The sequence below is a fragment of the Aquarana catesbeiana genome, linkage group LG05, assembly GCF_042186555.1.
Source record: "Aquarana catesbeiana isolate 2022-GZ linkage group LG05, ASM4218655v1, whole genome shotgun sequence".
Taxonomy (NCBI): Eukaryota; Metazoa; Chordata; class Amphibia; order Anura; family Ranidae; genus Aquarana; species Aquarana catesbeiana.
Window position 1 is genome coordinate 168,487,372 of NC_133328.1, and position 17,124 is coordinate 168,504,495.

General features: G+C 43.8%; 1 protein-coding gene across 1 annotated transcript in view; it reads left to right on the forward strand.

Moving 5' to 3' along the window:
* The window catches only part of COL6A6 (collagen type VI alpha 6 chain), a 418,546-nt gene that overhangs the window by 187,895 nt on the left and 213,527 nt on the right, over window positions 1-17,124 (forward strand). Inside the window, exon 8 of the mRNA XM_073630332.1 lies at window positions 666-1,226. Within this exon, the coding sequence (XP_073486433.1) occupies window positions 666-1,226 (561 nt within the window). The remainder of the gene's footprint in view (window positions 1-665; window positions 1,227-17,124) is intronic.

Below are 17,124 nucleotides of genomic sequence, written 5' to 3' on the forward strand. Positions count from 1 at the left end.
TTCACATGTAGGTTTAGGGTATTCCACAAGCATGATATTTAAAGAAATTGTGTGATTGTAATGTTGCCCTTTAAGACTCATCAAAAGATCCGCTCCCCACTGAATGGAGTAGAAACAACAAAAGTTTGCATTGGTATACCTTTCCAATGACAGCGTCAAGCTACTGTACATGTGTCCTTTTTTACCAAAAGCTTGCAAATTAGCTTGGAGAAAAGACAGAAAAAATTACAACATTCAGCTCCTGTAGACTTTATTCAGGCTAGCAATTTTGCAGGGGATGTGGCACTTTTCACTTTTCAGGAGCATCATCCCCAGAGCTTAGTGAATATGATGAAATTTCACTTTGCAAAGAATACCTAATTGCATGTAATGAAAAAAAAAGAAAAAAATACATTTTTGCTTGCACATGATTGAATGATGGAAATAAACAGAACATCAACCAAATTAATAAGCTCTGGGGCAAATTCCTTTGCAATGTGCAGCCGCTCTTTCAAAGTGAACAGTCTATTTGCCTTTAATAAATCAACCCCAATGCCACCACCTTCCATGGCAGATCAAGTAAAGATTTTATTGACAAAATATTCTAGAAGTAGACCACAACAGTGTACTGCTATGTTATAAAATAATCATCATCTATTACAGTGACATTGTTCTCTGTCTTTTAGTTTGTCAGGATGTAGCAGCAGATGTAATGTTTCTTGTGGACAGCTCTGGAAGTATAGGAATGGAGAATTATAACAAAATGAAGACATTTATGAAAACTCTGGTGAACAAGACAGACATTGGACCAGATAAAGTGCAGTTTGGAGTTGTCCAGTTCAGTGATATCAACATGGAAGTGCTGTCTCTAAACAAGAATGGAACCAAAGATCTTATTTGGGGTGCTATAGATAAAATGAATTACATGCAAGAAACTACATTTACTGGTGAAGCCCTGAAGTTTGTCGCTGATTATTTCACAGAGGGAAAAGGCGCTAGACCAAGAGTGAAAAAAATCCTAATATTAATAACAGACGGAAAGGCAAATGATGAGGTGAAAATACCTGCACAATCTCTGAGGAACAGTGGTGTGATCATTTTCTCTGTAGGTGTTTTCAATGCAGTTAAAGCTCAGCTGCTAGAAATAAGCGGGAAGGAGGAATTGGTTCATTATTTGGAGTCGTTTGACACTTTGAAGACAATAGAAGATGAACTTGTATTTGGAATCTGCAGCCCTATAGAAGAAGGTCAGTGTAAAATATATATACATATATATATATATATATATATATATATATATATAGGTTTTTCAATTACTAGAGAAGTCACAGAAAGGTTCAAAAGGTTCAGCTGGATAAAATAGAACTACATTACTAAAAAAAGAAAATCATCTGCTGGGGTTAAAAACCTCTAAAAATAAAATAAAGCTTCCACCACTTACTTTGTGATACCAAATACTAAATCAAAATAAGATAAGATAAAGTGCAAGTTTAAATTAATAATAATAAAATTAAAGAAAGTCTATGTGAAAGTCCATATATGGATCAATCCATATACAATAAGTGAATAAAGCCAAAAGGCATATTACCAGATACTATCGACCATTAAGTTTTAAATTGTCAGGATAGCTTAAAACTAACAAGCCTTCAGACTATTCCCAATCACAGTCGGGACTGTTTTGCATCTATTCACGTCAGCCCTGCCTCATTCTCTTCTTTTTTCCTCCTGGAGAGAAGACCGTGAGAGCTAAGAGAGTGGAGGAAGAGAGAGACAGTCCCCGCTAAGGAGAGCAGACCCAGAGCCCACCACTCCATCTGAAGGACAAAACAGTTGTAAAAACGTGACAGCAGTTGGTCCCAGAGGTCAAAACTCCATGTTAATCAGTATTGCTAATTGCTGTGATTGGGAACGGAGATAACATCTTTGGATATCACTGAAGGGATATTAGTTTTAAGCACTCCTGAACATTTATATGCTAATGGTCCATAGCATCTGGTAAGGGCCCTTTTGGCTTTATTGCATGCAAGTGGAGGTGCTGGAAAACACTCTGGGAGAATGACATTACTAACTGATCTTGTCTGTATGATGGATGTAGAATTATTTTATTTTTTTACTTGACAGTTAGGACTTTATTGAGACATACTATACAATGTCACAGCCATCTGAGAAGTTAAATAAGGACTTCTTGGGGATTAATCAGCACAGTTTAAATATTCCTCAATGTGCCCTATAGGGCCATCTTCACACCTACCCCTACGCCTTCAAAATGAACAGGCTGCCTTAAAGCAACAAATGTTATTGGTCAGAACAAGAGAACAAGGTAATATGCGGTGATGAACCTCAACACACTTCATAAGTGTGAAGGGAGCCCAAGGAACTGTTTTCACCTTTTCAGTTCAGTGTTATGTTGTGCATTAATATGCAAGTGGAGCTTTAGTCAGAAAATTAAGTCCTGCTAGCTCACTTCATGCTGGCCCTTTTGCAGGTATAGCTAGGCAAAACATTAAACATTAAGTGCCTATACTGTTTAAAATCCAGTAAAACACTTTCTCACCCTGCTCTGCACTTGCTCAGTTGCTCTCTATTTTTAGGCACTGTGCCAAATTTGTAGAGACAGATCTGCTGACAGCCTAAAGATTTACTGCTATTCAGGGGCTCTGGGCTTCAACAAAATGGCAGTCTTAGGCAAAAAGAAACGGAAGCAATGCTGGAGGCAATTTACAGCACACACTACTATTGGTAGCATAATTATTCATGTGGAATGTATGTATCTTGCTACAGAACACTATTTTTATCAAATTGTTATGGGTAAAGTTCCACTTTAAGGCATACTATTCATTGACTGGGCTGCCAATGCAATATATCTTTCTAGAAAACAAACCTGCATTTTTTTTCTGACAGTACACAGTAGTTTGGTGCACTGCAATTGTATTGGGGTGCCATTCAAAATAGGAATACAACACATAGGTGTGAGGGAAGTGGATTGATAGTGCTGGACCCGTAGGGTTATCTCACTCATACTGTTATCTTAAGGTATTGATGTTGATGGAAATGTTATTACCATCTTTCTACCAACAGTATGCATATATGCAGCCTCATTGGACTGGGCATTTTTCCGTGGGGCCACATATATATGTGTCTGTCTCGTACTAACTATCGGACGCAGAACTCCTGATTCCGGGTCACCTGATCATTGTGGTACCCTCTGATTGGCTATCACAGTGATCAATCACTGTGAACCCCACCCCTGTGTTTTCTCTGTCTCTCTGAATGGAGAGGAGAGATACATTGTATCTCTCTCTCTCCTTGCAGAGAGAAAAATAAACTATGTATAAAAAAGTAATAATAATAAAATAAAGTAAAAAATACCTAGATCAAGGTTTGATCTAGGTCAGTGCCAGGGTTAGTGTTGGGTCAAGTAAGGGTCAAAGGTTAAGGTAAGGGTCAAAGTCCATGGTCAATATATTTTGGTAGGATTTTTTTTAAAAGCATTTTTTAACCACTTAAGGACCGGAAGATTTTCCCCCTTAATGACCAGGCCATTTTTTGCGATACGGCACTGTGTCGCTTTAACTGACAATTGTGTGGTCATGCGACACTGCACCCAAACAAAATTGATGTCCTTTTTTTCCCACAAATGTAGCTTTCTTTTGGTGATATTTGATCACCTCTGCAGTTTTTATTTTTTGTGCTATAAACAAAAAAAGACTGACAATTTTGAAAAAAAAACTATATTTTTTAATTTTTGCTATAATAAATATCCCCCAAAAATGTAAAAAACAAATTTCTTCATTAGTTTACCCCAATATATATTCTTCTACATATTTCTGGTAATAAATCGCAATAAGCGTATATTGATTGGTTTGTGCAAAAGTTATAGCGTCTACAAAATAGGGAATAGATTTATGGAATTTTTATTATTATTTTTTAGTAATTTAGTAACTAGTAATGGCGGTGATCAGCAATTTTTAGCGGGACTGCAACATTTCAGCGGACAGATCGGACACTTTTGACACTTTTTTGGGACCACTGACATTTATACAGTGATCAGTGCTATAAAAATGCACTGATTACCATATAAATGTCACTGGCAGGGAAGGGGTTAACACTAGGGGGCAATCAAGGGGTTAAATGTGTTCCCTAGGAACAGACGATCACTCTGAACTTCCCTGTCAGAACTGAAATTTGTTTGTTTACATTGACAGATCCCCGTTCTGGCTCCCTGTGGAGCGATCGTGGGTGGCCGGCAGACCTCGCGGCCGCTGGCCATGAGCATTGCCTCCCACGCCACACCACACCCGCTGTAGCTGTTAAAGGAACCACCACACAGCTATGGCGATTCGCAGGAACAAGTCATAAGTAGGCACAAGCAGGAACGAGTCAAAAGTGGTCGGCAAGTGGTTAAATTAGTATAAGTGTCAGTATGTTTTAGGTAGGAAAAAAAAAACAGCAAATTGCAACCATTGTTTCTGGGCCCTACAACAGGTACATACAACAACTATTATACACACATGTGTTATCGCTGCAATTGTCCGAAGCAGGATAATTTATTTTGGGTTGTTCTTTGGTGGTAGGTTATGGTAGTAGTAAGAAATCTACAACTAAATGTTAAAAAATTTATTTTTTTTACTATTTTGTGCCAGTTTTCCTTTGATAATAAAAAAAAATTAATCAGGAGATATCCATTACCATTAACCACCAATTGAAAGCTCAATTTTTCCTGAAAAAAACAAGGTATAATCCACCTGGATGCACAAAGTAGTTGTGATAATATGTACAGTTTTACTAACACATGTCAAAGTTGCAAAATTGGGCTTATGCATTAACATTTGTTTTATCCTTGGACGGGAAGGGGTTAAATTAATATATTATTTTCAAAGCCTAAGCAAAGAAGGTATGCTATACACATAAAGTGATTGTGAGACCAGAAAGTGAGGGGAGAAAAGAGTTTCAGACGGGCTTAGTGCTGGATCGAATAAAGGCTCAGGTAAGTAAAGGGGGGGGGGGTTGATGGGGATACTGATGTCTAAACATTTTTTACCTTAGTGCAAGGAATGCATTAAGGTAAAAAATATTCAGGCTTTAGAACCACTTTAACCATCTCAAGTCTAGACACTTTCACCCCCTTCCAGTCTAGGCCAAACAAAAAATACCAAAAATTTTGAAAAAAAAACATTTTTTTCTTAGTTTTTCTAACACAATTTTGCAATAAATAATCTTTCTTCACAAGTTTAGGCCAAAATGTATTCTGCTACATTTATTTTAGTAAAAATAACCCAAAATAGTGTATATTATTTAGTCTGTGTAAAAGTCATGGAATCTACAAACTATGGGATATATATTTGAAAATTGATCAGTCCTGATGAAATGATCAACAATATAAGTGAAGAAGTCCTCCATAAAATAGTGATAATCATAAGTGTCTCAATTTAGAAAAAATTAGTCCACAAAGAAAGTAAAATATATTGAATTGTGTGCAAATGTCCTTCACATAAAGAGGTATGGAAGAAATGGCCACCCACCAAAAGGAAAACAGCTCACTTGTAGCATTATAGGTGCCTGTGTAGATCACACAGGCAAGCACACTGCTGATGATGGGTGTTAGTGTCTCTTATGCCCTGTACACACGACCAGACTTTCTGCAGACTAGGTCCGACGGTCTTGCCGACGGACTTCCGGTGGACTTACCGAACGAACTGACTTGCCTACACAAGACCGGACTTTCCGGCAGACTAGGTCCACCGGTCTTCCCGACGGACTGTCGATTGAGTTACGGCAGACTTCCGAATGAACAGACTTTCCCACACACGGACTAAAGTCCGTTCATTTTGAACGTGATGAGGTACGACGGAACTAGAAAAGGAAGTCAATCTCGCCACTTTTATCGGCGAAATTGACACCTTGCGAGCCCCCTCGCAGAGCATACCAGGCCCTTAGGTCTGGTATGGATTTCCTGAACCGTACCAGGCCGCATGCCCTCAACATGGGGGGTGGGTGCTTTGGGGGAGGGGGGCACCCTGCGGCACCCCCCCAAAGCACCTTGTCCCCATGTTGATGAGGACAAGGGCCTCTTCCCGACAACCCTGGCCGTTGGTTGTCGGGGTCTGTGGGCGGGGGGCTTATCAGAATCCGGGAGCCCCCTTTAATAAGGGGCCCCCAGATCCCGGACCCCCACCCTATGTGAATGAGTATGGGGTACATCGTACCCCTACCCATTCACCTGGGGAAAAAAGTGTCAATAAAAAAACACACTACACAGGTTTTAAAAGTAATTTATTAGGCAGCTCCGGGGGTCTTCTTCCAACTTCAGGGGTCTCTTCAGACTTCTCCGCTCTCTCCAGCCTCTTCTCCCGGTGTCCGGTTCTTCTCCCGCTCTCTGGCCTCTTCTCCCGGTGTCCGGTTCTTCTCCGGCTCTCCGGTTCTTCTGCCGGGCTCCTCCGCTATCTTCTCTTTTGCCACTCTCTTGCTAGCGGTGGCCCGGTCTTCTCTGTCATCTTGTTCCTTCTTCTCTTCTTCGGATGTTGACACAATGCTCTCTCCCGCTGTATTGCTGTGTTCACGGTGCGCAATGACTTATATAGGCATGGGGCGGGGTAACCGGGTGACCCTGCCCCTTATGACGTCACAGTCCCAGCATGCCCCGGGACTGTGATGTCATAAGGGGAGGGGTCACTGGGTGACATCACATGGCCTGGTACGGTTCAGGAGGGGGGCTGCTCGCTCGCCCCCACCCCCTTTCCTGACCGGCCCGGCTGCGTGCTTGGATAAGGGTCTGGTATGGATTTTGGGGGATCCCCACACCGTTTTTGCGGCATAGGGGGGTTCCCCTTAAAATCCACACCAGACCTAAGAGACATTGTCGCCTCCCCCTCGCGCTCTTTCCAATTGCAGCGAGTGCGAGATGTATAGTATCCTGTCGCCGAGAACCAGCGCAATAGGATTACGCTGGAAACATTCTCGTGGGCAGGTGCTGTATCTGCCCTTGCGTCGTATTTGGTCTGTCGGACCAGCATACAGATGAACGGGCTTCCTGATAGGAACTGGGTCCGGCGGATTTTCGGCAGGTAGATTTGAAACAAGTTTCAAATCTAAAGTCCGTCGGATTTTTGACCGAAAGGTCAGTCGGAAGTCCGATGAAGCCCACACATGGTCGGATTGTCCGCCAGATTCGGTCCGTCGGTCCAGTCCGGTGGAAAAGTCCACTCGTGTGTACGCCGCATTACACAGTATACAGCAATGAACCAAAAAGAAAGTCTCATAGTGTAGTAAATTATAAAAAATAAATTTAGGCAGATAGGGAAGAAACACCTGTGATAATGACAGACATTGTGGATCCTGTGCATCACTCCATCGTCCCCATGTGCAATGCAAACTCACCATACGGAATGTAATAACACTCCAAATGTAGCCCAATGAGCTCAGCAGGGAATGAATGGATGGAGAACAATGCTGCTTCCAGTATTCACTTCTTACAAAACTCCCAGTAGGTAAGTATTAGCGGACACTCGTTCACGCCACATCATGATACCAATTAAAGGAAAAAACAAGGTATCATAATGCAGTACTGTTTATTAAAATATCCAGGTAAAAACAATATAAGAAAAGTAACATAGGTCACTCACATGTAGATGCCGCCACGATCGGCATTCGTGGTGGCGTGACATCACGTGAATTGCACCGCCCAACACGTTTCCAGCCAATGCTCGTCCTATAACGCATCTAATTTGATGACTACCTATCACATTTTTTGAGGCCTTGGAGCACCAGGACAGTAAAAATGACCAGGAGTACAAAGACAAGTGTGTCTCTAACATCCACCAGCTCTGTAATGTTATCATAGAGGAGTGGAAGATGACTCTAGTGGCAACCTGTGAAGCTCTGGTGAACTCCATGCCCAAGAGGGCACAGTGCTGGATCGAATGAAGGCTCAGGTAAGTAAAGGGGGGGGTGGGGATACTGATGTATCCCCATCAACTGGAAAAGAATGGCGACCACACAAAATATTGACACTTTGGGCCCAATTTGGACATTTTCACTTAGGGGTGTACTCACTTTTGTAGCCAGCAGTTTAGACATTAATGGCTGTGTGTTGAGTTATTTTGAGGGGACAGCAAATTTACACTGTTATACAAGCTGTACACTCACTACTACTAGCAAAGTGCCATTTCTTCAGTGTTGTCACATAAAAAGATATAATAAAATAAATAAAAAAAAATATTTACAAAAATGTGAGGGCTGTGACATACTGTATATACTGTATATACAGTATCTCACAAAAGTGAGTACACCCCTCACATTTTTGTAAATATTTTATTTAGTTATTTTATCATATCTTTTCATGTGACAACACTGAAGAAATGGCACTTTGCTACAATGTAAAGTAGTGAGTGTACAGCTTGTATAACAGTGTAAATTTGAGGTCCCCTCAAAATAACTCAACACACAGCCATTAATGTCTTAATGTCTAAACAGCTGTCCCCACTGTATATACAGTATATATATATATATATATATATATATATATATATATATAGGAAGGCCAGTATGGTGGCCTGAATTTATGGGAGGAGCCCGGGGGGTACTTAAGCAGCCCGCTCACCTGTGGTGCTTGTCGGTTTCCTGTGCACGATATACGTCACTAGGCCGACTATTCGATATACCAGCGTTCGCAAGTTCTTGCCTCGCAAGTTCCCGTATTCGATATTCCGTACTCAAAACCTTCGAAGTCCGCGTTTTTCGTTCGTAGTTTGTACCACGCGTCTGGCTTGGCTGTCGCAGGTAAGGTCCCGTCGGACTTTTCGTTTTCATATCATGTCACTAAACCGTGATTTCAAATTTTCGTTTCACTCGCATTTCACAAACTGCAATGTATATTGCTCGTACTTTCGATATGTTACCATTTCGACAGCACTGCGACGCAGACGTCGCTTCATTTCTAGCATGTCGGTATCGGTAGACAGCCATAGCCAGTCGCAATTTGCGATTTATCAAATCAAGTTAGTTCGATACCAATCATTTATCATTTCTGAAACATTTCTAAACTCATTTCTGACATTTCAAATCATTTCTCATTTCAGTCACCTACCGCGCTCCGATTCGAATCCAGTCGCACCAAAAGATGCGCCGATTCGTTCCGGTGTGCCCCAGTTATTACGGCCTCATTTCTATACATGCTCCAGAGTTACGTTATTGTCAGTCAATTGTACCTCTGTCATGGTTATCATTTCATTTCCATGTATCACGTTCCGACATGAATTCAGTCGCATGAAAATGCACCGATTCGTCTCGGCGTGCCCCAGGATTGGCCTCATTTCTATACATGCTCCAGAGTTACGTTTTATCAGTCATTCGTACCTCTGTCATGGTTATCATTTCATTTCCACGTATCACGTTCCGACATGAATTCAGTCGCATGAAAATGCACCGATTCGTCTCGGCGTGCCCCAGGATTGGCCTCATTTCTATACATGCTCCAGAGTTACGTTTTATCAGTCATTCGTACCTCTGTCATGGTTATCATTTCATTTTCACGTATCACGTTCCGACATGAATTCAGTCGCATGGAAATGCACCGATTCGTCTCCGGAGTCCGATTCGCAGTCAGTCGCTACACAGCACGACCGATTCGAGCCTCCGTCATGGTAAACGATATGTTACATCCTCACTTACCGCGCTCCGTTTCGAATCCAGTCGCATCTTCGATGCACCGATTCATTACGGCGTGCCCCAGGGCTCGGCCTCATTTCTGATACATGCTCCAGAGTCCGGATCATAGCTAGTCGTAGACATCGGGGGATTGATCCATATCTCTGTCATGCAATTACTACCATTTCACTCCCACAACGCATCACCGTTTCGAAACCAGTCGCATCTGAGGTGCACCGATTCGTCACGGAATGCATCACTGGTTCCGATCGCATTTCATACCTATACCAGAGCTCGGTTAGTTGCCAGTCGCAAACACGGCACAACCAATTCGAGCCTCGGTCAAAATAATCATTTCTCTCATTTCATTTCATACTGCGCTCCGATTCGAATCCAGATGCATCAAACAGGCACCGATTCGTCCCGGGAGCGCCAATGTTTTCAGTTGCCTCATTTCAATACATGCTCCAGAGCCCGGTTCACGGTCGAATAAATCATGACACGACCAGGCCGGACCTCTGTCATGGAGTTCATTCATTTCATAATCAAGGCAAACATTTCGAATCATTTCATTGTCACAAGATTGCAAGCACCATACAAATCGTTGCTTCAAGTTAATTAGCAATCCCTTCACGAATTATCACCTTTTCATTTTCCTCAGGTCAGTCAAAGTTCAGTAGGTCCACCCTGCACCAGGTTGGACGATATCCCCCCAGGTAATTAAAAAAAAAAAAAAAAAAAAAAAAGGAATGGGAGAATAAGTCGGGTAAGTATGACTCAGCGGATCAAAGGAAAAACTTGAAATTCATGTCACCCCCAATAGGTTACAGTCAACCAGGAAATAAAGCTCGAGAGATCCTCACCAGAGCAACCATGTCCCAGGCCGGCAGCGAAGACTTCACGCCCCCTCTGTCACCTTCTCCGGTCTCAGAAAGCGGCAGCGTGCAATCCCTCAGGGGATGGACTATCCCCAAACTGACGGCAGAGCTCAGACGCAGAGGTGTCCCCTTCCCCGCCACAGCGAGGAAAGGCGAGCTCTTCAAACTCCTCTTTCCCCCACCAGCAGCAGGACCCAGTACCCAACAGGCATCCCTCCAGTCCATATCATCGACCATCTCGCAATTACACACGATGGTGTCATCTCTATCCACCTCAGTTGCAGACGTCCAAACCAGGGTTGCACTTCTGGAGGCCCGACCGGCCACGGCTGTCCCCGACCCAACTGCAACTCAAACCTTGACACCTCTTCCTGCAGGTACCTCAGGCTCGAGCCCCATTTTCTACCCCTCCCATCTGGTCCCAACCAGTATCAGGAAGGACATTTTGGACGGCAAGGACGTCAACCTGGCCTCTCTCCTTATTTCCGTGCATGATTTGGCAGAAAATAAGGCCTACTCCTGGGGCGACATATCGGTGGTCCTTAAAGCCAAAGACCCCAGATTGAACCGCAAGCTATCAGTCACAGAATTTACCCTGGCCTTTGGCATGCTCAGAGATGTCCTGTGCTCAGCCACCCCTAGCAGGCGGGAAGAGCTGGACTTGTATCTCCATACTGTGGTAGACTTGGGCCACAAGTATGGAGGTTTTGCCTTTTACGATTATCATCGTTCCTTTTCAGCCAAGGCCGCCGCCAGATTCATACAATTCCAGACTACGACAGATTGGAGTCTCATGGACACAGAGCTCTTCTGCCGCCACTTTGCCAGCTTACGCTCACCTCTGTGTGCGATTTGCCAGTCTTCCACCCACACTGCCACCTGGTGCGCCAATACGGCGATCAGACGGCCCTTCGAGTTCCCCTCTACCTCAGGTACAGTACAGGGCCAGTCGATCCCTGAACCAACGCCTCAGGTGGACAAACTCGGACGCCCAGTCCGAACCGTGGGAGGGGCAGCCATCTGTAACAACTTCAACTATGGGTCCTGCAACTTCAGCCAGTGCCGTCTACTTCACATCTGCACCTTATGCCAAAGAGCACACCCTAGGAATTTGTGTGAAGTCAAGCAACACAAGAGGGCATGACTAAGCCGGATCAACCTCTTATGGTTAGGACTGTATCTCACTTCACATCCCACCCCTTCCCTGGCCACCTACCTTATCCAAGGCTTCACAGCAGGCTTTCATACCGGCCTCATTTCACTACCCCACAGTACTCACGAATGTGCAAATCTTCGTTCGGCAGCCATTGACGAACAAGCCATAGATCAGCTCTTACAGGCAGAGGTAGATCGGGACTACGTGATAGGCCCTTTCACTTGCCCCCCTTTCAGCACATGGAGAGTCAGCCCTATTGGGCTTGTCAAGGGCAAGTTCTCAAATAAATTGCGTTTGGTGTACGACCTGTCTGCGCCTCATTCTTCCCACATACCCAGTCTCAATTCCCTGATCCCCTCCGAAGAGTTTTCCCTAAAATATTCCTCCGTTGACATGGCAATACAAGCGATCATCAAAGCAGGCACAGGTGCCTGGCTCTCCAAAGCCGACATCTCGGATGCTTTCAAGCTCCTGCCCATCCACCCATCCCTTTGGTGCTGGCATGGCATCAAATGGAAGGAAGCATATTATTTTGCTACGAAACTCACCTTCGGTTCGAAGAGTAGCCCGTGGCTCTTCGACACGTTCGCTCAGTCCCTCGTTTGGATACTATTACACAAGGGTCAATGCCATGAAGTCATCCATTATCTGGATGACTTCCTACTGATAGAACCGCCCAGCAAGCCCCCAGGAGATCTCGACAAACTTAGAGTAATTTTTGGAAACCTCAATGTTCCTATCGCCGAGCACAAAGTCGATGGCCCAGCAAACATCATCACCTTTCTCGGGGTCAGCTTGGATACCTGCGCAATGCAAGTCAGTCTCCCCCCGACAAACTAACACGCATTAGGGCAGTCCTTCACGAGTTTACACACACCAAGGGCTGTACCAAAAAACAGTTGCAGTCTCTCCTGGGTATGCTCAACTTCGCTATGCGAATTATCCCACAAGGCCGCACATTTGTATCACGCCTGCTTAGATTTCTGTCAGAAACTCAAGACCCTGATCAGATTTTGAAATTAGACTCCGCAGCTATAGCGGACCTATCTATGTGGGAGGAATTCTTGTCCGCCTGGAATGGCATATCTCTATTTATACCTATGGTTTCGGTCCATTCACCCCAGGTGGTGACGGACGCTGCAGCCTCCACAGGTTTCGCGGCAATTTTTGGCCATCATTGGTTTTCAGGACCCTGGCCTCAACAGATACTGTTGATACCCGGCTTTTCCCAAACATCTGCCCTCTTTGAGCTTTATCCCATAGTGGCAGCCGCACAACTCTGGGGCCACCACTGGACAAGACAAACCGTAGTCTTCACCACCGACAACCAGGCCACGGCAGACATCATCAACAGAGGCAGGTCCAAGTCCCTAGCAGTCATGTCTTTCCTGCGCAGGTTGGTACAACTGTCTTTACAGCATCAGTTCAATATACACTGTGCATTTATTCCCGGCAGATACAACTCAGCAGCTGACGCACTGTCACGTTTCAATTATCCCTCCTTTTTCAAACAGGTTCCCGATGCCGATCCAATGTCGGCCCCTATCCCTGTCTGGTCACAACTGACCCTGGACTAGTTCAACATCTACACGGAGCTACGCAACTCATAAATCATTCCCTCTCCCACAACACACTCAAAGCCTGCCAGACAGCTTGGAAGGCCTTTAATAAATTCCTCACGTCCTGCCGCAAAGGACCAACAGATATCAAACAGGTACTGGCCTTCACTGCACACTGCCACACGCAGCTGGCCTTATCCTACAACACCATCCGGCTATACCTAGCCGGCATTCAACATTTCATGGCGCTTGAAGACCCCACGAAATCTTCACTGTTCTCATCTCACGCTATACGAGCCATTCTAAGAGGAATTCAGAAACAACAACCAGTCATCAGCACTAAGCACTTGCCCATTACGGGGCCCATCTTTAGGGACATGTCAACTATTCTGGCTACTTCGCCATTCGGTCTGCTCCCCAGCACGGTCTTACAAGCAGCCATATATTTAGCTTACTATGGGTTCTTGCGGCCTGGCGAATTCACCTCTAACAAACCCACAGACCAAGTACTATGCAGACGACACTTGCTTCGACACCAAGACCACTTTATCCTGCACCTCGAGGTCTCTAAAACCCAGCAAACGGGCTCGGGAGTGAACATTCACCTCTACAAAACCAACAACAGCTGGTGTCCAGTCGCTGTACTCAACCGACTCCTGTCACTCCTGCCTGAGCAACCAGACAGCAGTCCCCTTCTACCATTCCCAGTCAAACCCTTAAACGCCTCTCAGTTTGTGAAACACATAAGAATACTTCTCCGCAATCTTCACCTTAACCCTAGTCAGTATTCCGGACACTCTTTCCGCATCGGAGCAGCCTCCGCGGCGTCCCGCCACGGGGTGCCAGACCACATCATCAAAAGACTAGGCAGGTGGAAATCAGCCTGCTTCGCCCGGTATATCCCCAATCCACAAACAGAGATGGCACAGGCATTCTCCAAATTGGCTCAGTAAATAACTGAAAACCAATAAAATTATAACCCTACCTGAATGTTTTTGCCCCCTTATTTTGGCATACCGGCCATTAGACCAAGGCACACTTTCAGGTCCATTTCATATGGTAAGTCCACACTTTCAGGTCTATTTCCGATGGTAAGTCTTATCTTTACTATAAGTGTTATCTATGTACATATCGGACATAGGGCTCCAACCATAAGTAGGAAGGCCAGTATGGTGGCCTGAATTTATGGGAGGAGCCCGGGGGGTACTTAAGCAGCCCGCTCACCTGTGGTGCTTGTCGGTTTCCTGTGCGCGATACCCACCCTCCCATCCCCATTTCACAGCATTTCTCAAAATATTCATTTCATTCATTTCTCTTACAGAATAATCATTTCTTAAACCAGGGTATGCCCCCTTATTTTGGCATACCGGCCATTAGACCAAGGCACACTTTCAGGTCCATTTCATATGGTAAGTCCACACTTTCAGGTCTATTTCCGATGGTAAGTCTTATCTTTACTATAAGTGTTATCTATGTACATATCGGACATAGGGCTCCAACCATAAATATATATATATATATATATATATATATATATATATATATATATATATATATATATATATTTTTTTTTTTTTTTTTTAAGCAGAGGCCCTAGAGAATAAAATGGTGGGCATTACATATTATTTATATTTTTATGTCACATGGTATTTGTGCAGCAGTTTTTCAAACACAAATTTTTTAGAAAAACACAATATAATACCCAATTTTTGGTAAAATATCAAAGATGATACATGCGTAAATATATGCCAAACATGACACTCATTAAAATTGCGTTCACCCATGAAATAATGACAAACTTCAGTATCTAAAAATCTCCAGGGGGGACAGGTTAACAGTTTCGGGTTACATAGGAAATCTGGAGGTAAAATTATTGCTCTCACTCTAATGTTCACAGTGATACCTCATATGTGTGGTGCGATCACTGTGGGACCAGTGCACATGTTCACATTCGTGCGTGAGCACAGGCTGACGGGCCACTTTTATTTATTTTATTTTAAAAAAACATGTTTACAGTGTCCCTTTAATTATTTTTTATATCAACTTTATTGCTATCACAAGGGATAAACAACATCCCTTGTGACAGCATGAGCCGTGACAGGTCCTCTTCACGGAGAGATCTGGGGTCTATTGGACCCCAAAACTTTTCCTCTTGCCTCCAATGCAGCCGATGAGACACAGATCAGTTTGATCTGTGGCTTCTCTGGCCGGTAACAGCCAGGTAAACAAAGAACTAAAATCAGAAGTGACTAAATGCTCTTTGCTTCCAGTTTGTGACGTCACATAGTGGGAGGAACAACATCAGTTCCTCTCAATGTGTGTTCAGAGCCAGATGACACTGGTTGTGTCCTTACTGGGCTCCCCGATCGCTTGGGAGAACCCAGTACAGGAGGAGACAGGAGGGGGGACCCCTTTCCACTGCCTGTAAAAGTAATACATCACCGGTACATCGCTGGAAAAGAAGCAGGTGAGGTGTTCTAGGGGCAAAAATTCCTGACGATCTATCATATTTTTGGAGGCCCTGGAGAACCAGGACAGTAGAAACAATTGGGGACACTGGCTCTTGACACTGGTACTGATATGGTGGTGATCAGGACACTGGTAGGGCATTGATCAAGACACTGGTATAGGGTATGGCGGGGTATAGTGATGATCAAGATGCTGGTATGTGTATGGCAGTGATAAGGACGGTAGTATGGGATATGGCAGTGATCAGGGTGCTAGTATGGCATAGGACGGTGATCAGGATGCTGGTATGGGGTATGGTAGTGATCAGGATGCTGGTGTGACATGGCAGTGATCAGGACACTGGTATGGTGTATGGCGGTGATCAGGGCACTGGTATGGGTTATGGCGGTGATTAGGACGTTGCTATGGTATATGGCAGTTTTACTATGAGCACTGGTGACACTGGTACAGGTGACGGGCTGGCTGCATTGTTTATTGGTACTACACTTGGAGCAGGGATCAGGGACACTGTAGACAGGTTGGCGCTGCAGTCTGTGAGTGTACATGCAGTGTGATAGGCTGCTGTACACTCACAGGCGGCAGCAACACTCACAGCCAATCTATGTGAGAGCAAAGAAAACCAATGTTTACTTTCAGTTTCTGTTTTTTACCATATAATTGCTGTGATTGGACACAACAATTACATGGTACAAGACCATGTGATCATCCGGACACAGCAGTAATGTAATTCACTATGAGCCACGCACGAGCCTCTGATACGGGGTCACATACGGGTACATCAACCCACATCGCCACTGCTCCCGTCCCACCATTTATGTGCAGTGGGTGGTGAGCAGTTAAAGTGAAACTAAACTATATCTTTACTTTCCAGAATATTCCATACACAAACACTACTTGATGGCCCTGTAATCAGCCAGATCAGCCAGTTGCAAAATGACAAGGAATTTGTAGTCTTGAAGAAGGTTAAGAATTCATACTTGAATAGAATTTTTTTATGTGTGAATTGGAGTTTAGCATCTCTTTAAATTAAAATAAAATCACAATTTTTTTGTCATTTTTCATCATCTGAACTACATTAAATTGGAAGATCTTGCAATGATGGATGCAATGGGAAAAAACTCTGTTCTTGGGGTGTTTTATGCTTTTTGTTTTTTCTTTGTAGTCTGCATTCACACTTTTACTTTTACACTTTTACTGTATGTTGCTTTTCCATCTAAATGGCACCCTAACATACTATACATATACAGTAAAAAAAAAAAAAAGTACCTGCACCATAGCATACCACATTGTTTGGGCATGAATATTGTATACATTGTGGCACACTGCTTTGTCAAAAATAGTGAAAGTATTTTTTTTTGTGTGTTAAGAGCCCCCTCAAAATGAATGGGCTGCCTTAACAATGCACCTCAACACACCAAAATGTATGCATTAACATATG